Below are 21,994 nucleotides of genomic sequence, written 5' to 3'. Positions count from 1 at the left end.
ACTATCAGTATTTTCCTTGGTTATTAGATTTCAGAGATTTTTCTCCACCCAACAATAAAAATCAATTCCATGGTTTACATTGACTCAAAGAGGAATTTTCTTTCTTTTCTAGCTCCTGCACAATTATCAGCACTCATTATGGGATGCATGTTTTGTAAGCACTATTGCTAACTGCCTCAAATGAGTGACTGTAGAAGAAAGCAATGATTAAAGACTGCATTTGGTGCCAGTGTAATATTTAGGAGGAAAAACACATTTTGAGAGAGATACAATACTCCTTAATTTTTTGAAAAGTCAAGCAATAAAAATGGCCTGTCTCTGCGGTATATACCTTGTCAGTTTTTTACTCGGATGTGAATTAAAATTTATTGAAGAAAGATACAGTGATAAAAGCAAATGCTCTATCATTTATTAATTATATTTAAAATTTACATGAATTTATTAAGGACATCATATAATGTTTCCACTTTATGCTTTAAACAGTTACAAACATTTGGCATAAAATAATGTGCATATCAATGTAACAAGTTTGAAAAGTGGGAAATGAGAATCTGAAGTCTGCCTTCCTTCTAACAATGATCATAACACTCCAAATGAATGAATCATAGATTTTTCTCTCAAAATTCTAAGGTTTTTGTTTTGTTTTGTCTTTTATGAACAAAATTCTAAAGGACTTTAACATGCAATGAATATATATAACATTCAGAATAACTAGCTTCCATGCTTACACTGAACTCAACATAAGGCAAAAGCCCATAATTGTACTGATTCTTTGGCTCAGTGTGTTCAAAAAGCAAAGCAATGTGGTAAGCCTAATGAAAACAATCCTTTGTGTTTGCCAGCTTCAGATTGCTAATATGGTTGCAATAAAATTCAACCATCCTCTCTGATGAAATATGCAGCTTTGATTAGTGGAACAGTTTGTTTTCTGAATGCAAGAGACAGGCATGAATCTGTTTCTCTAATTGTCCTCATAGTTGAGAAAATGAGGAAGAAGCGTGTTTGTTTTAATAAAACATCATTCTGCCTCCTAGAATGACCACATCTGATTAGAAAGTAGTAAACCAATCAGATTCTGTCAGATGAAATATCATGTCTTTGACCTCTTTGATATTGCCACAAACTATAAAACCATTGAATGAGTTGTAGCCATGAAATTATGCATGTCACAAACACTGGTCTCTCCTTTTAATTGCTCAAGAAAAACAAGCCTTTGGTAACTTTAGTTATTGTATGCTACAATACAAAATAAATTACCAATAACCATTCCTGAACTAACTAATATACAGCCAGACATTGTTCCCATAGCAGTTTGATGTTTATTTCGATTCCTATAATTTTTTTGATCTTCTATCTCTTTTGACATCAGTAGGTAAATCTACAGAAATCCTTGTTCTTGAAGAATTTTCATCTTAGGAAGTTCTCATTCTTGCCCTCTGATATAAAAATAACCACTCCAGCAAATAAAATCTCTCCAAAAAGAAAAGTAAGTCAAGGTTGCTTGATGACTACGACACAGGCACCTGCTCTCCCAATATTCAAAGAAGCCATCTGTTGAAAAAGATGAAACACAATTTAAGACAAATTTTACTGTCATAGAAAAGTATACAAATTGTAATATATTTAAAACACTCATATGTGTGAAAATCATAAATACATGTGCTTATAGTTTCCCAATTTAGTCACAAGTAGGACAATAAAAATGGAAACATTGAAAATGGCTTTTACAAAAGAGCAATAATTTGCATGTTGAAATTGTTGAAACTTGCATTCATTTTTGCAATTTTTAAGACAAGTAGTAAGGTATTTAATGATTTTTAGTGACATAAAGATGCTATAGTAAAGTTTCCAGCAAAGATTTATTTCTGGGCTTGCATGGACACATTTGTAATGATATTTCATAGTGATATCTTTGAGTATATTTTGGATGAAATAGCTATTATACTTACTGAAATCATCTTGAACTTATTTCCCCAGATATTATACTGACTTAAATGTGTTATTCATTCATTCCAAACAGAGACATACAATGAAGTAACTTCTATATTTTGTCATAAATAAACCAAAATTATAATTGCTATAGTACTTATTTAAAAAATTCCACCTTATAATAGTCATTGAGATGAGAATTGAGATTTTTTTTAATAATTCCTGAATATGAAATTGGCTAGAAATATATTAAAAACAATAATTTTTACAGTTTGTAATGAAAATTTATTCCATGAAGGTGAGACAAGATTTTAATAATTTGAGCATTTTTATATCAATGATTTTTATTTCAGTTTTCTAAGAATAATTTATGCACTTAAAATATCAGAATAGGGTCGAAATTAGAAGATATTACTCCAAACTGAAAAGAATGTTCATAAAATTTAAGAAATAAAACAACCAAGAGCAAAATAACCTCAGATCACATACATTATCTTATTGATTGAGAAAGGACATGGTCTCACTCTCTAAATATGAAAATTACCATCGTAACTACAGTTCTTTTAAGTGTACTTACTTTTACTTGCCATCCCTTTGCAGGGTAAAAAGAAAAAAAAAACACAGCAACTTCCCATATGATCTATTTTTACTCATTTGTGTTAAGAATAATTTTTATGGATCAAAACATCACCTTTATAATCCCATCATATATTATTATCTTTGTATGACAGGTATGTGAATAGAATGTCAGGAGATGATATATAAATCAATGTACCCAAACTGAAGTGTATGTGACTCCAAAATGCACACACTTTCCATTGTCTCTCTTTTAGTTTCCAATGATTTTTAAGTATTGTTTCACATCAGAGTCACCTAAGGAACTTTTACAAAGTATATGTGCTCATGTCCCAAAACTCAATAGGAATGGGAGGAATATTGGATAGTTGTATTTTTGAAAACTTTCCCAAATACTCTCTGATGTTTGTTCAATACTGAGAAATCCTGCGCATAGTTTCCAAAGTATAGAGTGAATAGCTTTACTTTATATCTGTATCTACATGTACATCTATATCTCTAAACATGCATGAGTATGTTTGTAAAAATGAATCTTTGCCCTTTTTTTCCAAAAGTGTGCTGCTCCTCCTGTGTTTCCAGTGTCAGATAATGACACTACTCTCTACTCAGTTGCTCAAGTTAGAAACCTGGAGAACATCCATGACCTTTAGTTGTACCTCATCAACCTTACATCTGAATAATCGTGAGATCCTACAATATCTCTCCATTCAACATGATTATATCCATTCCTATGGTCTTCAGCCTCGTTCACATTACAATTCTACCTTGAGTGTGAAGGCTTGCAGAGTATGCCTCCACAGGATATGCCACTTCAGCATATTAATTATTTTGAATTAAAGGTACTTGATAGATGTCTGGTACAGGAGGGACTCTTTTGACTCTTGGTCCCACTGAAAGCAGGAAATAAATCTCCAATGTGAAAGGTAACTTCCCTTACCAGGATGATAGAAGGCATCCTTATTACCAGAGATGGAGAATTTAGAGCCAAAAAGCTGTATAAATAAACCTTGTTATTTCTTCAGTACTTTACTACCACAAGCTCAAATCCTTGGCTTGTCAGTTTGTCACAAATTTATCATTTTGTCTAAAAGGTATAAAGCTTCCTGCTTTGGCCACTTCTTTGAGTCTCCTATTTTTATGGGGTTCCCATACATATAAAACTACATTTTTCTCCCGTTAATCTGTCTTAGTTTAATTATTAGATCAACCAAATAACCTAGAAGGGAGAAGGGAAAAGTCTTCCACCTCTACAGTGGATTGGTAAAATATCCTCCTAACGAATTTCTCTGACTCTAATCTTGCTTGCTCCTAATGATTTTTCACATCCTATCAAGTGCAATCATTTTAAAAAGCAATTCTGATTATTTACTTTCCCTACTTAAACCTTAACTCCCACTCAGCCTTATTGTAAAGTCAAGATTCTACCACATAGCTTCTGGCCATGCATTATTTAGACACTGTTTATGTCTCCAAACTCCTTGCTCACCCTTTTATTTTTTGCATGTTATGTGTTCTTCCTGCAATTCTTTACAAATTCTTTTCCTCAAACCAAACCACTCCCCATATTTTCACCTGGTTAACTATTACCTACTTGTCAGACCTCATTCTACATGTCATTTCCTGAGATAAGATTTCTCTACCCAGCACACTTAGTTTCTATCATAGTGCTAAGTATTTTCCTTACCACAGAATTTATCATGCTATTATGAGCATTTGATATATTCTACATACATACATTTTAAATATTTAAGAGAGTTTTCCCCTTTCGCCGTTAGCTCTAACTTCATTTTGTTTAATAAATACTTTTTTAAAAATCTGCTGTGCTCTCCCTCCAATGTTATACCTTCAGCCCTAGAATGACACCCTAAAAAGTTGGCCATAGAACCAATTGAAAAAAAAAAAAAACACAACAATGGAGAATGTAGATATCGTACTGGGCTCCCCTAGAACTTATTCTCAATATCTTCTACAGTAACCCCTCCTTGAAGGGGGAATACATTCCAAGACCCCTAGTGGATGCCTGAAACCATGGATAGTACCAAATGCATTATATACTGTTTTTCCCTATACATACGTACGTATGATAAAGTTTAATTTTCAAATCAAGTACCAAAAGAAATTAACAACAATAGCTAATAATAAAATAGAATAATTATAACAATACACTGTAATAAAAGTTTTGGGAATATATTCTATCTCTCTCAAAATATCTTACTGTGCCGTACCCACCCTTCTTGTGATGATGTGACATGATAAAATGCTTACATAATGAAATGAAATAAGATGAATGATGTCAGCATTGTGCCATAGCATTAGGCTACTACTAACCTTCTGACAATACACCTGCTTCCAGACTGTAGTAGACCACTGTTAACTGAAACCATGGAAAGCAAAACTGCAGATAAGGGGATATGACCATGTATCTGTTGTGTGCAAATAAACAAAACCCATGCACAGCAGAGCAAACTGAGTTGCAATAATTCTCAGCTACTTTATTGAAGAAATATTCACATTATCTTTTACCCCACACCAGCAACTATGCTGGACTATGGGGAGATGATAGTAAATCACACACTATTTTTCTTTACAACTGCAGGTGGATGCAGCATGACAGCACTGTGATGATATAGCAAGACGACACATGAAAGGGTGGTTTTACCCAGACCAGGGGGGATAGAATAAAGTTCTTTTTTTATGTCTTGAAGCACACATATTGTTTTTTTTTCAAATAAAATAGAAGAAATAAACCCAGCGTTAGATGACAAAGTCAAATTTATTCAAATACATACATGCCCATGTGTTCTCAGTAAAACTATCTAAGACATGAATCTGGGAATTGCTCCCAAATCTATTAATATTATTTCCTATTAGTTAGCTTGGGAAGTGTTCTAAATATATATTCTTGGATATTTTAAAGATAGTTTATTTATCCTCATGCTCAGCCATTTGGGGATGCCAATGATAAATAAGATAACCTATTGGTTTTGTCTGTTTATGGGGTAAATGGAGGGAAAGTGACAGGCATTACCCAGCCATATGGGATTTTTTTTTCTAGGAACCCAGAATCCTGAAAATCTTCAAAGGGATTTTGTGTGGGTCTGCTGATGGTCTCTAGAGAGTCTTAAAAATATAAATAATGAAAATATATGGACGTAAAATCTTGAAGTAATTTAAGAGCTTTAAAATGAATGTTTATTGTACTTAGACAAAGTTGTTATAAAACATTTTAAATACCACCTTGTTGTTTGGAAGATAGTATATGATCCAAAAAAGTGCAGTAAAATACAAATGAGGGAAAATGTTCTTCAGGAAGTTTTTACCTATTATTACTACATACATTACTTTGATTTCAGTTTTAGAAGAACAATAAGCATAATGGCTCATTATTATAAGCATGTAATGAAGATTATATTCTATCATTGATAATGCCCATAAACTTCCTTTATTTAATGTTCATTTGTAAAAGTGGCACATTTAAAATAAATATCATTGAACTGGTACATTTCCTTAGCAAATCAACAGTCATTAATCCATGCCGTATTTCTTTGTAAACACGAGGGACTCAGAAGAGAAGAGGTTAAAATATATCTTGTAAAATTTCAGTGTGATAATTATAATCTTTTATATTTGCTGCTGGTCTTTGGATGAAAAATGCTTCTTCTCTTACAGTTAAAGTAAAACATAGAAAATAGCATGACCCAGTTCGCCAAATACTTCTCCTTCTTTCATTCATTCTGCTTTATTATTTCTTTTTAGCCAAATTCATCTATCTTCATTGAAATCAAAGAGTTTTCTTTTAGAGAAGGGTAAGATTCATAAGGCAGGCACTTTAGTCTGGACATTAGGAATTTTGTTTTGTACTTCAGAGTCAGCCTATCTCTTGAACGTATATCATCAAAACTGGCACAATCAAGGAAGTTATGTGTCTTTAAAGTAAGTATCTTTAAAAGAAATTTACTCCAACCAAGTTCTTCAGATAAACTTTAGTCAATTTCTGTGACTCCACCCACCCACCCCACCAGCAAATAGAACCCTCTATCCCCTGAAGAATATTACAAGATGAGGTTCCTATTCTGATTCAACTAAGTAAGGCTTTGGAATCTCACTGCACCCATTAATGGAAATGATGTATTTGTTTGCTGGAATGGTATCTTGCTTTTAGGTTTCTGATAAAGGGGAGGAATAATAGAAATATTGAGAGATTTGGAAAAGAAAGAAGGAAAATAGAAGTTGAATATGAGGACAAAAGTCTGAGAATATGTCCGTTCCCTCCATTATAAGCAAGGTCATAGTAGCTATACAGAATAAGGTGTTTTCCATTATTATTAAGTTGCAATGCACTATTTTCCCCCAGCACCCACACAGGCAACACAAATCTTCTAGCTGTGTGACCAGAATGGGAGCTACATTATTCTAGCATGATCCTGAGTCTCTAACCACAGTGTACTATATATCAAGAGATAACACCTCACTTAAGATTGGCCAATTATTTTACTCTGTCTTCCAGGCCAAAGTGATTGTCTGGGGGTGAGCACTTTCTACATGATCGATCATTCAGAGATCTTTGCTGTTTTGTTTTTGTTTTCTGTTTATGGCTGTGAGGATTACTACTTGGAGCTTCCAGCAGCTCCATTCCATGGAAAATTCTCTCTGCAGTAGGCAAAAATGGACTTGATAGGACCTAAAGATAGTCAAGCAAAAATAGGAGGCATAAAGTTGACTTCTGCAGCTTTCCATCTTCTTATTCCAGTTATCTCTAAAACCAAATATTCTAAAGTTAGGTTTTTGTGAACCAATATATATCACTTTGTTTTCTGTTTGTTTCAGCTAATTAAAATTCAGTCCCTGGCTGTTGTTATTACTTATAATAAAGTGGAAATCCCAATGAGGCATGAATGTCCCCTTTTAATATGAATTTTATTAAAGTATGGAATACATAAAAGTACACAAAAACATATGATTTAGTGAACTTCTTACAAAATGAACGTGACAACGGGCTAAATCAATCACTTTGGGCTCGTGGAAATTTAGAAGGATGTAAACGAAGTAAATTCTTGTATTTGAAGTAAATTATGCTGGCAACAGTCTTACCTGTGTCCACTCATTTGTTTGTGGATCATAGGATTCCATAGTGTTGAGGTATGTCTGCCCATCATAGCCACCAACGGCATATAATCTGTCACCAAGGAGACAGACTCCAACAGCATCTCTGGGCATACTCAAAGGAGCCACCATGGTCCATGTGTCTGTTTTGGGATCGTATCTAAAATGTAAGGATAATAGGATATAGCATATTCTAATCACATTCAGCTTTTACTATATGAATGGTACTCCTTCAAAAACACACCATGAGAAGAAAAAAAAGTATGTTTTTTCTAAAAGCTCAATCATTTGAGCAGATGTACAAGAGTTAATATCCACAATGTCTGGCTTTTTAAATTTTAAGGTATATTAAAAATATACCTTGACTGGATGTCCAGGTACTCAACAAAAATCTACATCATGATTTTTTTCCACAAGGAAGGCAGATATGTAAATAACTATTATCCGCTGCAGAATGAGATTCTGTAAAGCAAATATAAGCAAAGTGCTATGGTAATGAAACAGAAGTAATGGTTAAAAATCTGGGAGAATTATGGAATTCTCCACAGTTGAAGTCTGCTGTAAATCAGGTCTGAAGGTGTAGCTAAATTTTCTAGAAAGAAAAGGAGATATTTATGCAAAAGAACTGAAGTGTTAATAAAAATGCATGGCCAACTTTGAGGAAAGCAGGGGTGCAGGGTGACTAAGTTCAGGAATAGAAGAAGGAGCAGAGTGCCTGGAAGGGTGTTTTTTGATCAGCTTATGGTTTGTGTGATGAGTAAGAAGGTGTTTTGGAAAACTTGGGGAAAATAATTACAATGTGCCCAGAACTGTGCTTTAGTGGCATTATTTGGGATTCACTTTAAGGGAGAGATTGGTAAATCAAGAGATTGAAGCAGGGGGCACAAGTTATTATTACTGAACTTAAACCAAAAATAATTTAATTTCCAGAAAGTCTGACTACCATGCATTACATATGGATATTTTTTATTTTGAGTGGCAAAAGCCTGAAGAATACTTTTGTGAATGTACTTTACTGCAGCTAAGAATGAATGATTAAACCAATTCTTTGCCTTTAACCTGCACGTTCAAGGTCAGATACAGAAATGAAAAAGCTAGTAAGAGCCCGGCAGAGTAAATATAAAAGAATACTGGGTGAAAGTTGGTTTGTTTTTTTTAACAGATACAATAAATATATTCTTAGTTTGTTTTTCCACTCCAATCTTGTGTTTCACCAATTGAAACTTTCTTTTTTTTTTAAGATTTTATTTATTTATTTGACAGAGAGAGAGAGAGACAGCGAGAGAGGGAACACAAGCAGGGGGAGTGGGAGAGGGAGAAGCAGGCTTCCCACTGAGCAGGGAGCCCGATGCGGGGCTCGATCCCAGGACCCCAGGATCATGACCTGAGCCGAAGGCAGACACTTAACCATCTGAGCCACCCAGGCACCCCACCAATTGAAACTTTCAACCCACAGACTCCTAAAACAAAGAAACAAACACAAGCAAAAAACAAAACAAAACAAAACAAAAAGCCACCTACATATTTATTGAAAATAAAGAAGGTTGTTACAAAAGAAATGGTTAGGGAGGACCCCAAGGATCGGAAATTTATATTTCTCTATATTCAAGTTATCCACGATGTTACATGCATTTACACACCACGGTGGGAGAGGTTGTGACAGCCAAGATAATCTACACGAAATGAGAAATTTGTTGAATGCCTGCAAAACTAGGCAAATAAAAATGTAATTTTACATGCTATAGTTAATAAATGTAAAACATCACAAATCTATGTCATCAAAACCTTTATTTAAACTTACCATGAAGAAAAGACAAACTTACCATGAACATATAAAATATGAAATCTTTTATATGAAATATAAAAGATTTTTTAAGGGGCGCCTGGGTGGCTCAGTTGGTTAAGCGACTGCCTTCGGCTCAGGTCATGATCCTGGAGTCCTGGGATCGAGTCCCGCATCGGGCTCCCTGCTCAGCGGGGAGTCTGCTTCTCCCTCTGACCCTCTTCCCTCTCGTGCTCTCTATCTCTCATTCTCTCTCTCTCTCAAATAAATAAATAAAATCTTTAAAAAAAAAGATTTTTTAAAATAAGGACAAAAGAAAGAAGGAGGAGAAGGAAAGAGGCTACCTCAAGGAATCAAATAGGAGAATCCAGAGAGTGGAATGTTTTATTGGATAACTGACTGAATTCTCCAACAAATCAATAGCAAAACAAACAAGCAAAACCCCCAGTAATAATGAACAGATAGTTAGGAAGAAATAGCTGTTCTAAATGAATTGTGATTAAACATAACAAAAAAAGTAAGTGAATCTTATTTGGATCCCAATTCAAATAAACCAACTATTAAAGGATGTTTGAGACATTTTGAAAATTTTAATATACCCTGGGAATTAGATTTTAATAAGGAATTACTGAAGTTCTTATTAGTTCTGGTAATAGCATTGTTGTTATGTTAAAAAAAAAAAGTCCTGATCGTTTTTGGTTTTTTGTTTCTGGGATGAATTCAAAAATATTTTAAGCTAAATGACATGTTTGAGAATTTCTTTGAAATACTTCAGAAAAAGAGAGAGAGAGAGAGAGAGAGAAAAGGGAAATGGAATAAACAAGAATGACACACTGGTGATCGTGGTTGAAGCCAGGTAATGAGTACAGGGAAGTTTATTGTATTGTTTCTTTTTTTTTTTTTGTCAGAAAAGATCTGTAGTAAAAATAACTTTAAAAGTAAGAATATATAATACACTTTAATTATCAATGAAAAGCGAACGTTCTTTACACTTTATTCATTCTTCAGTAAAATCCAGGCTGGCCTTTTGTCACGATCACTTCACTTAAATAGCTTTTCTGAAGTCATACTTTATCCTGCATTTAATTGTTATCCAGCTATATAGAATTTTTTTTCAACTATTGTCTGCAAAGCAGACTTTATCACTTTGCAAAAAGCAGAAGAACTGAGAAAATCGCCAACACTAGTGCATGGAGCAATAATAAATGAATTTCTGAAGACTTATGAAATTTCAAGTGAAACTCAAATATTGAACAATTTTCAAATACTCATATTCCAGGGGAAAATAAGAAAACACTAGTATGTCATATATTTAGGTGCACATTTAGAAATAATATCCTACACTTAGAAACAGATATCACTTTTTTATATATATTTTACAAAATTCCTGAAGAGAACTTTAAAAATTTAATGCACTCTAGAAAATCCAGATCTTTGGGTTAGATATGCCTGTCTTCAAATCTAGGTAATATTTTTTTTCTTATAAAAACAAGCTTTTAATTCATATATGGAAATGGTGAAAATTTAAATTTAAATTTCTATATTGTAATGCAAAAAATGAAACCAAAACAAAACAAAAACAATCCAACTCCTCCCCACCCATATACACACTCTCTCCTGGATACAGAGGAAATAATTACATAAATACAAAGTTACCTACTAGTGGTTATCCTTGTTTGCAAATTAATGACTCTAAATTGATTTTTCTATATTCAGAACGCAATGGATTCACCTCTCAGCCTGAGGATATACAAAATTGTTACCCCATAAATGAAATAGCTTTTTTTAAACTAAGGAGAAGATCCACAGATGTATAGCCATTTTCCAAACAATTATTAACAGTGAACTCGGTCATTGTCAGTTAACATTTTTGATGAAACTTAGTCCTCAACGTTACTTTTTTCTTTGGTTCTTTCTTTCTTTCTTTATTTTTTTAAAGAACAAGGCAGTAGGGGCAGTGAAGGGAGTAGTGTAGCTGTCCTTTTGTATTTAGACTGTCTGCTTTTCCTACATCTCACCTTGGCCTTCGCAGTCAGAGTGTGAGCTCTGTATCAGGGACTCTATTAATAAAGTTTATAGCCCTTAAGCAAGAGAAGCACCAGTATGTAGGGGCTAAAATTGGCTGTAAAATGAAAACTTGAAGGCATATGAGAGTCACAGAATAAAACTTAGTGTCTCATTGAAAATCCCCATTGAAGTTTTTGAGGTACTGTTAAATTTTTAAGCCTTGGGGCGCCTGGGTGGCTCAGTTGGTTAAGCGACGCTTTCGGCTCAGGTCATGATCCCAGCTGGGATTGAGCCCCGCATCGGGCTCCCTGCTCCGCGGGAAGCCTGCTTCTCCCTCTCCCACTCCCCCTGCTTGTGTTCCCTCTCTCGCTGTCTCTCCTCTGTCAAATAAATAAATAAAATCTTTAAAAAAAAAATTTAAGCCTTGTTTTTTTTTTCTATTATTTAAGGATAAAAATTGATCTTAAAATATTTAAAGGGAAGCAGTTTTTAAGTATGCAAGCCTTACTTTGGGAACAAATAGAATTAATACTCATTTTTCCTAAATTTGTACAAGCAATATTCAACCAGAAAGCAAATTAAACAATATAGAAGTGATTTGTAGCCAGGTTTGTTTGCCTGTAAAACAAAATAAAGCAAAGAATAAAACCAGAGAAATAAGATGAGATCCATGCTGTGAAAATGTATAAACAGCTTTGAAAAAAAAGAGGCTTTTAGATTTCTGGTATATGAATTATAGAATCTATGTTTGAATTTTCATAAATTATTTGAATTAAGCAATTAAGAGTGACAATAATGCTGCTCAAAATACATTTTATTTTTCCTGTAAAGAAAATCAACATCTGTCTATCAGGTCTCATGAGATTATGACTTCAGAAATGCTTACATGATGGGAAAGGAAAGTAAATTAATTCTAATAAAATTAATTAAAACTGTAAATTTAAATATTCCTATAAACATCATAGTTCAGATATTTTCATATATATGCATATCTAATGGATATTTAGGAATAGAATTTCTGGGTCAAAAAGAATGCATATTTTGAAATGTGGTAGATACTGCCTACTGGTATTACAGAGTCTGGGCCAATTTGCACTCCCACCATGAGTATAATGAGTTTCAGTTGCTCTACATCTTCTCCAACATTTGGTATTAGCTATTTTCATTTTAGCCTTTCTAGTAGGTCCTGGTATGACACTGTGATTTTAATTTTCATTTCTCTGATGCCTAATAACATCAAGCATTTTTCCCAATAGTCATCTTTCCAAGAGTTCTTGATAAAATCTTCTGCCAAGAAGATTTAGTTATTAGATTTATTTATTAGAAACAAATCCTTGTTAGTTATACGTTTTGCAAATATTTTTCCCACTCTCTGGAATAAATTTTTACTCTTCATGCTATATTTTGAGGAAAGATTTTTTATTTATTTGTTTTTAAAGTAATCTCTACACACAAAATGGGGCTTGCACTCAAAACCTCAAGATCAAGAGTCTCATGCTCTGCTAACGGAGCCAGCCAGGCACACCTGAGGAAAGGCATTTTAACAGTAATATTTCTCTTTATGGATAACTCTTTCCAGATGCAGTTTAAGTAATCTTTCACATTCTTCTAACTGTGAAGATAGGCCCCTCTTATATTCTAAAAGCTTTGTTTCATATTTACATCTAAAATCCATCTTGAATTGATTTTTTGGTGGGATATGAAAGATGAGCTAAAACTAATTTTTTTCCACATGAGATATGATTTTTTGCCTTTGCCATAAATCAAGATTCCTTATATGTATGATCCTATTTCTGAACACAAATCTGTTTTGTCTACTTGTTTGTACTAGGCCAATGTCATGGTGCCTTAAAGTAACCTTACAGTTAGTTGTAATATCTACTACTTCTTTGAAGTTTTCTTGGAATTTGGGGCCCTTTTCATTTTTATTTAAATTACAGGATCAACTTTTCAACTTTACATCCACAATCCATACTGGACAAGCATTTACAATTCAATAAGGATTGCAATGGGTCCATACATCACTTTAGAGTACAATTCATGTTTTTATGATATTTAGTCTTCTCTTCCATGAACACGGCACTCCCCTCCATTTACTTAAGACTTTTTTTTATTATGTTATGTTAATCATCATACATCATTAGTTTTTTTTAATAATTTTGTATTGTTATGTTAATCACCATACATTACATCATTAGTTTTTGATGTAGTGTTCCGTGATTCATTGTTTGCGTATAACACCCAGTGCTCCATTCAGTACATGCCCTCTTTAATACCCATCAACAGGCTAACCCATTCCTCCGGGCCCCTGCTCTCCACAACCCTCAGTTTGTTTCTCAGAGTCCATAGTCTGTCATGGTTCGTCACCCCCTCAGATTCCCCCCCCTTCTTTTTTCCATTCCTGCTATCTTCTTTTTATTTTTTTTTAACATATATTGTATTATTTGTTTCAGAGGTACAGGTCTGTGATTCAAAGTCTTACACAATTCACAGTGCTTACCATAGCATATACCCTCCCTAATGTCTGTCACCCAGCCACCCATCCCTCCCACCCCCCACCACTCCAGCAACCCTCAGTTTGTTTCCTGAGATTAAGAATTCTTTCATATCAGTGAGATCATATGATACATATTTTTCTCTTATTGACTTATTTAAACTTTTCTCAAAGTTTTATTTTCTATTTAGAGGTGGTACATATATATTGTGAGATTTATTGCTAGGTATTTTTTTTCAACTTTTTAATGGCAACTTTTATACATTAATTTTGTTATTATTGCTTGTATGTAGAAAATATAATTAATTTCATATATTGACTTACTATATAGCAACCTTATTAATTCACTTTTTAAATCAAATAGTTTCTAATTACAGTGTGGTTAGATTATCATTGGATATTTATTATGTAACCTTTAATACTGACAGTTTTATTCCTTCCTTCTAATTATGAATTTTCTTTTCTTTTATTGCTTTATCACTGGGTAGTTATTCTTTTAAAATGTTGAGTAAAAGTGGTATTAGCAGTCACTTTTTTCTCTAGTGAAAATCTCAAAAGAATATATTTCAATATTTGACTATTTTTCTATTAATTTCTCTTCCAAGTTTGGTAAGTTTTTATTATAGTGGGTGTTGGATTTTATCATCTTTGCATTTATTCAGAAGTTTATTTATTTTATAACTATATTGAGTTACACTGATTAGTTGTTCTATATTAAACCAAACTTGTATTTCTGTAATAAACACAAAGTGGTTGAAATACATTATCATTTTCATTATATCTTAGTTTGATTTGCTAATATTTCTTTTGGATATTTGTATCTATGCTCATGAGTTTAGCCACCTCTTGTGTTTCTCTTGTTTTGTTTTTTTTGCATAATATGTAGGTTTTATTTTTCTATAAATTTATTCATTTTAGCTAAAAGTTCAAATAATGTCATAAATATTCAAATACTCTCTTTTTATAGTCACATGATAGTGATGTCCACTTATATTTCTGATATAGGTAATTTTTCTCTTTTTCCTTGACAATCTGGCAACTAGCTTATAAATTTTATTCGAATTATTTTTAGAGAAACAAATTAGACTTATTTTTAATCTTATTTCATGTTTGTTTTATATTTAATTAATATATTTCTATCATTATTTCACTTCTATTTTGGTAGGGTTTTTGGTCTAGATATTATAACTTGAAATTGAAACTTAAATCTTAGCTTTTCTGCTCTTTTAACTTGTTAAGTATATGTGCTTAAGTCTATAAATTTCTCTTGGGGGCCGGAGCAAGATGGAGGAGTAGGAGACCTGGATTTCGTCTGGTCTCAGGAATTCAGCTGAATAGGGATCAAACCATTCTGAACACCTACGAACTCAACAGGAGGTCGAAGATAAGAATAACAACACTCTGAACAGAAAAGCGACCACTTTCTGGAAGGTAGGACGTGCAGACAAGTGAATCCCAGGCGATGTTCGGGACGATAGACGGCGGGGGAGGGGGCCTCCATCGGCAGCTTCTGGCAAGTGATAGAGCCGCGGAGCACAAAATCACAACTTTTAGAAGTCGGCTCCGCAGAGGGACGTCACTCCAGTGGCTAAGCGGGGGGTGGAACCCTCGCGGGACAGTGTGGTCTCAGGACCCTCGGGGTCACAGAAAGACCGGGGGTACCTGAGGGCGGCAGAGCTCCCAGGTATTGGAGCGGGGAAGCCGGATGCAGAGACGGAGCCGAGGCGCAGACTCTCAGCTCGGGGTTGCCATGAACTGTGATCTGCGGCCCAGTTAGGCCACTGCTCCTCCAGCAGGAACCCAACAAGTGGCAGCTGGGGAGACTCCCCTTCCTCCCCAGGAGGAGCGGCGCAAAAGCACGCCGCAGGGATCTGCTGGGTTTGGAGACTCGACACAGGCTCGGTCACAGGCCGGGTGAGCATGGAGTGTGGCCGGAGACCGGGGAGTCGGGAGTGACTGCTTTTCTCTGGGGGCACACTGAGAAGCAGGGCCCCGAGTTCTCAGCTCCTCCGGGTGGAGATTGGGAGGCCACCATTTACACCCTGGTCCTCCAAAGCTGTACCGAGAGCTTGCAGGGAACAAAAGCTCCTAAGAGCAAACCCGAGCAGCTTGCTTAGCCCGGACTCACAAAGGCGGGGCAATTCCTCCTCCTGCAAAGACATTTGGGAACCACGGCAACAGGCCCCTCCCCCAGAAGATCAGCACGAACAGCCAGCAAGCCAAGACCAAGTTTACTGATCAAAGAGAGGAGAACTCCAGCGCTAGGGGAATACTGCACGTAGAATTCATGGCTTTTTTACCATAATTCATTAGTTTTTGAAAGTTAATTTTTTAACTCTTTTTTATTTTAATTTTTCTTTTTCCCTTTTTCAACCAACATCTTTCAATCCCTTTTTTAAAAAAACATTTTTTTTCATTTTTAGAGACATATTTTTATCCCTTCATAGTAGTTACCCTTATTTTTGGCATATATATATGTTATTCTCTCTTTAAAATTTTGAGGTACAGTTTCTTCTAACAGATCAAAATATACCCTAAATCACTAGAGTATGGCTTTGTTCTAGTCTCCTGCCTGATCACATTCTCTCCCTTTTTTTTTCTTTTTTCTTTTTTTTTAAATCTTTCTTTTTAAAAACAACTTCTTATCTTATCAATTCCTTTTATAAAATCTTTTATAATTTTCATCTTTACAGTCATCTTCCATCCCTTCATTGTATCAACCCTTATTGTGTACATATATAAGTCTTTCTTCCTTTGAAATTTTAGCAGGCACTTTCTTCTAACAGACCAAAATACTCCCAAAATCTACTGTGTGGCACTGATCTATGCACTAGTCTGATCATATTTGATCATATTCTGTTTTGTTTTGTTTTGTTCTGTTTTTGTTTTTATCTTTTTCTTTTTCCTTTTTTCCTTTTTTTTTTTTTTTTTTTTCTCTTTCTTCTTTCTTTCCCTTTCTTGTCCGCTTGTTTCAGGTCTTTTCTGATTTGTATAGAGCATATTTGCTGGAGACGTTGTTAACCTGTGAGCATTCTGTTCTCTCATTCAACTATTCTCCTCTGGACAAAATGACAAGACGAAAAAAATCACCTCAGCAAAAAGAACAAGAGGTAGTACTGTCTGCCAGGGACCTACTCAATACTGACATTAGTACAATGTCGGACCTAGAGTTCAGAATCATGACTTTAAGATACTAGCTGGGCTTGAAAAAAGTGTGGAAGTTATTAGAGAAACCCTTTCTGGAGAAATAAAAGAACTAAAATCTAACCAAGTCGAAATCAAAAAGGCTATTAATGAGGTGCAATAAAAAATGGGGGCACTAACTGCTTGGATAAATGAGGCAGAAGAGAGAATCAGCAATATAGAAGACCAAATGATGGAAAATAAAGAGGCTGAGAAAAAGAGAGAAACAACTACAGGATCACGAGGGCAGAATTCGAGAAATAAGCGATACGATAAGATGAAACAACATTAGAATAATTGGGATCCCAGAAGAAGAAGAAAGAGAGAGAGGGGCAGAAGGTCTATTGGAGCAAATTATAGCAGAGAACATCCCTAATGTGGGGAAGGAAACAGGCATCAAAATCCAGGAGGCACAGAGAACACCTCTCAAAATCAATAAAAATAGGTCAACACCCCGACATATAATAGTAAAACTTATGAGTCTCAGAGACAAAGAGAAAGTCCTGAAAACAGCACGGGAGAAGAGATATGTAACCTACAATAGTAGAAACATTAGATTGGCAACATACCTATCCACAGAGACCTGGCAGGCCAGAAAGGACTGGCATGATATATTCAGAGCACAAAATGAGAAAAATATGCAGCCAAGAATACTATATCCAGCTAGGCTCTCATTGAAAATTGAAGGAGATATAAAAAGCTTCCAGGACAAACAAAAACTAAAGGAATTTGCAAACATGAAACCAGCCCTATAAGAAATAATGAAAGGGATCCTCTAAGCAAAAGGAGAGCCTAAAAGCAGCATAGATCAGAAAGGAACACAAAGAATATACAGTAACAGTCACCTTACAGGCAATACAATGGCACTAAATTCATGCCTTTCAACAGTTACCCTGAATGTAAATGGGCCAAATGCCCCAATCAAAAGACATAGGCTATCAGATTGGATTAAAAAACAAGACCCATCAGTATACTGTCTGCAAGAGACTCATTTTAGACCCAAAGACACCCCCAGATTGAAAGTGAGGGGGTGGAAAACCATTTACCATGCTAATGGACACCAAAAGAAAGCTGGGGTGGCAATCCTTATATCAGACAAAGTAGATTTAAAAACAAAGACTGTAATAAGAGATGAGGAAGGACACTATATCCTACTTAAAGGGTCTATCCAACAAGAAGATCTAACAATTGTAAATATCTATGCCCCTAACATGGGAGCAGCCAATTATATAAGGCAATTAATAACAAAAGCAAAGAAACATATTGACAACAATAAAATAATAGTGGGGGACTTTAACACCCCCCTGCCTGAAATGGACAGATCATCTAAGCAAAAGATCAACAAGGAAATAAAGACTTTAAATGAAACACTGGACCAAATGGACTTTACAGATATATTCAGAACATGCCATCCCAAAGCAATGGAATACACATTCTTCTCTAGTGCCCATGGAACATTCTCCAGAATTGATCACACCCTAGGTCACAAATCAGGTCTCAACTGGTACCAAAAGATTGGGATCATTCCGTGCATATTTTCAGACCACAATGCTTTGAAAATAGAACTCAATCACAAGAGGAAAGTAAAAAAGAACTCAAATACATGGAGGCTAAAGAGCATCCTACTAAAGAATGAATGGGTCAACCAGGAAATTAAAGAAGAATTAAAAAAATTTATGGAAACCAATGAAAATGAAAACACAACTGTTCAAAATCTCTGGGATACAGCAAAGGCAGTCCTGAGAGGAAAGTATATAGCAATACAAGATTTTCTCAAGAAACAAGAAAGGTCTCAAATACACAACCTAACCCTACACCTAAAGGAGCTAGAGAAAAAACAGCAAATAAAGCCTAAACCCAGCAGGAAAAGAGAAATAATAAAGATCAGAGCAGAAATCAATGAAATAGAAACCAAAAGAACAGTAGAACAGATCAACGAAACTAGGAGCTGGCTCTTTGAAAGAATTCACAAGATTGATAAACCCCTGGCCAGACTTATCAAAAAGAAAAGAGAAATGACCCAAATCAACAAAATGATGAATGAAAGAGGAGAGATCACAACCAACACCAAAGAAATACAAACAATTATAAGAACATATTATGAGCAACTCTATGCCAGCAAATTACATAAACTAGAAGAAATGGGTGCATTCCTAGAGATGTATCAACTACCAAAATTGAACCAGGAAGAAATAGAAAACCTGAACAGACCTATAACCACTAAGGAAATTGAAGCAGTCATCAAAAATCTCCCAAGAACAAAAGGCCAGAGCCAGATGGCTTCCCAGGGGAATTCTATCAAACATTTAAAGAAGAATTAATAACTATTCTCCCGAAACTGTTCCAAAAAATAGAAATGGAAGAAAAACATCCAAACTCATTTTATGAGGCCACCATTACCTTGATCCCCAAACCAAAGACCCCATCAAAAAGGAGAATTACAGACTAATATCCTTGATGAACATGGATGCAACAATTCTCACCACATACTAGCCAATAGGATTCAACAGTACATTAAAAGGATTATTCACCATGACCAAGTGGGATTTATCCCTGGGCTGCAAGGTTAGTTCAACATCCGCAAATCAATCAACGTGATACAATACATTAATATAAGAAATAACAAGAATCATATGATCCTCTCAATAGATGCAGAAAAAGCATTTGACAAAGTACAGCATCCTTTCTTGATCAAAACTCTTCAGAGTATAGGGATAGAGGGTACATACCTCAATATCATAAAAGCCATCTATGAAAAAACTACAGTGAATGTCATTCTCAATGGGGAAAGGCTGAGAGCTTTTTCCCCTAAGGTCAGGAACACGGCAAGAATGTCTACTATCACCACTGCTATTCAACATAGTATTAGAAGTCCTAACCACAGCAATCAGACAGCAAAAAGAAATCAAAGGCATCCAAATCGGCAAAGAATCAGTCAAACTCTCACTCTTTGCACATGATATGATACTTTATGTGGAAAACCCAAAAGACTCCACCCCAAAACTGCTAGAATTCATACAGGAATTCAGTAAAGTAGCAGGATATAAAATCAATGCACAGAAATCAGTGGCATTCTTATACACCAACAACAAGACAGAAGAGAGACAAATCAAGGAGTCAGTCCCATTTGCAATTGCACCCAAACCATAAGATGCCTAGGAATAAATTTAACCAAAGAGGGAAAGGATCTGTACTCAGAAAACTATAAAATACTCATGAAAGAAATTGAAGAAGACACAAAGAAATGGAAAAACGTTCCATGCTCATGGATTGGAAGAACAAACATTGTGAAGATATCAATCCTACCTAGAGCAATCTACACAATCAATGCAATCCCCATTAAATACCATCCACTTTTTTCAAAGAAATGGAACAAATAATCCTAAAATTTGTATGGAACCAGAAGAGACCCCGAATAGCCAGAGGAGTATTGAAAAAGAAAAGCAAAGCTGGTGGCATCACAATTCCAGACTTCCAGCTCTATTACAAAGCTGTCATCATCAAGACAGTATGGTACTGGCACAAAAACAGACACATAGTTCAATGGAACAGAATAGAGAGCCCAGAAATGGACCCTCAACTCTATGGTCAACTCATCTTTGACAAAGCAGGAAAGAATGTCCAATGTAAAAAAGACAGTCTCTTCAACAAAAGGTGTTGGGAAAATTGGATAGCCACATGCAGAAGAATGAAACTGGACCATTTCCTTACACCACACACAAAAATAGACTCCAAATGGTTGAAAGACCTAAATGTGAGATAGGAGTCCATCAAAATCCTAAAGGAAAACACAGGCAGCAACCTCTTCGACCTCAGCCGCAGCAACTTCTTCCTAGAAACATCACCAAAGTGAAGGGAAGCAAGGGCAAAAATGAACTATTGGGACTTCAACAAGATAAAAAGCTTTTGCACAGCAAAAGAAACAGTCCACAAAACCAAAAGACAACCGACAGAATGGGAGAAAATATTTGCAAATGATATAGCAGATAAAGGGCTAGTATCCAAAATCTACAAAGAACTTATCAAACTCAACACCCAAAGAACAAATCATCCAATCAAGAAATGGGCAGAAGACATGAACAGACATTTTCCAAAGAAGACATCCAAATGGCCAACAGACACATGAAAATGTGCTCAACATCGCTCGGCCTCAGGGAAATCCAAATCAAAACCTCAATGAGATACCACCTCATACCCGTCAGAATGGCTAAAATTAACAAGTCAGGAAACGACAGATGTTGGCGGGAATGCGGAGAAAGGGGAACGCTCCTACACTGTTGGTGGGAATGCAAGCTGGTGCAACCACTCTGGAAAACAGTATGGAGGTTCCTCAAACAGTTGAAAATAGAGCTAGCCTACTATCCTGCAATTGTACCACTGGGTATTTACCACAAAGATACAAATGTAGGGATCCGAAGGGGCACATGCACCCCAATGTTTATAGCAGCAATGTCCACGATAGCCAAACTGTGGAAAGAGCCAAGATGTCCATCGACAGATGAATGGATAAAGAAGAAGTGGTATATATACACAATGGAATATTATGCAGCCATGAAACGGAATGAGATCCTGCCATTTGCAATGACGTGGATGGAACTGGAGGGTGTTATGCTGAGTGAAATAAGTCAATCAGAGAAAGACATGTATCATATGACCTCACTGATAGGAGGAATTCTTAATCTCAGGAAACAAACTGAGGTTTGCTGGAGTGGTGGGGCGTGGGAAGGATTGGGTGGCTGGGTGATAGACATTGGGGTGTGTATGTGCTATGGTGAGCGCTGTGAATTGTACAAGACTGATGAATCACAGATCTGTACTTCTGAAACAAATAATGCAATATATGTTAAGAAAAAAAAAGAAGAAGAAGATAGCAGGAGGGGAAGAATGAAGGGGTGTAAGTCGGAGGGGGAGACGAACCA

At 35.4% G+C, this 21,994-nt stretch overlaps 1 protein-coding gene across 2 annotated transcripts in view; it reads right to left on the bottom strand.

The window, feature by feature from the left end:
* Window positions 1–409: 409 nt before the first annotated feature.
* Window positions 410–21,994, bottom strand: part of KLHL1 (kelch like family member 1) — a 382,161-nt gene continuing 360,576 nt past the window's right edge. Inside the window, exons 10-11 of one of the 2 annotated variants that reach the window (XM_027590019.2) lie at window positions 7,597–7,768; window positions 410–1,551 (exon numbers count right to left, since the gene is read on the bottom strand). In XM_027590019.2, coding sequence (XP_027445820.1) covers window positions 1,492–1,551; window positions 7,597–7,768 — 232 coding nt within the window. In that variant the 3' untranslated portion in view covers window positions 410–1,491. The remainder of the gene's footprint in view (window positions 1,552–7,596; window positions 7,769–21,994) is intronic. The other variant, XM_027590020.2, reaches the window with a different exon arrangement.

This window comes from Zalophus californianus, chromosome 3 (assembly GCF_009762305.2).
Source record: "Zalophus californianus isolate mZalCal1 chromosome 3, mZalCal1.pri.v2, whole genome shotgun sequence".
NCBI classification, from domain to species: domain Eukaryota; kingdom Metazoa; phylum Chordata; class Mammalia; order Carnivora; family Otariidae; genus Zalophus; species Zalophus californianus.
This window is presented reverse-complemented; position numbering and strand designations above follow the sequence as displayed.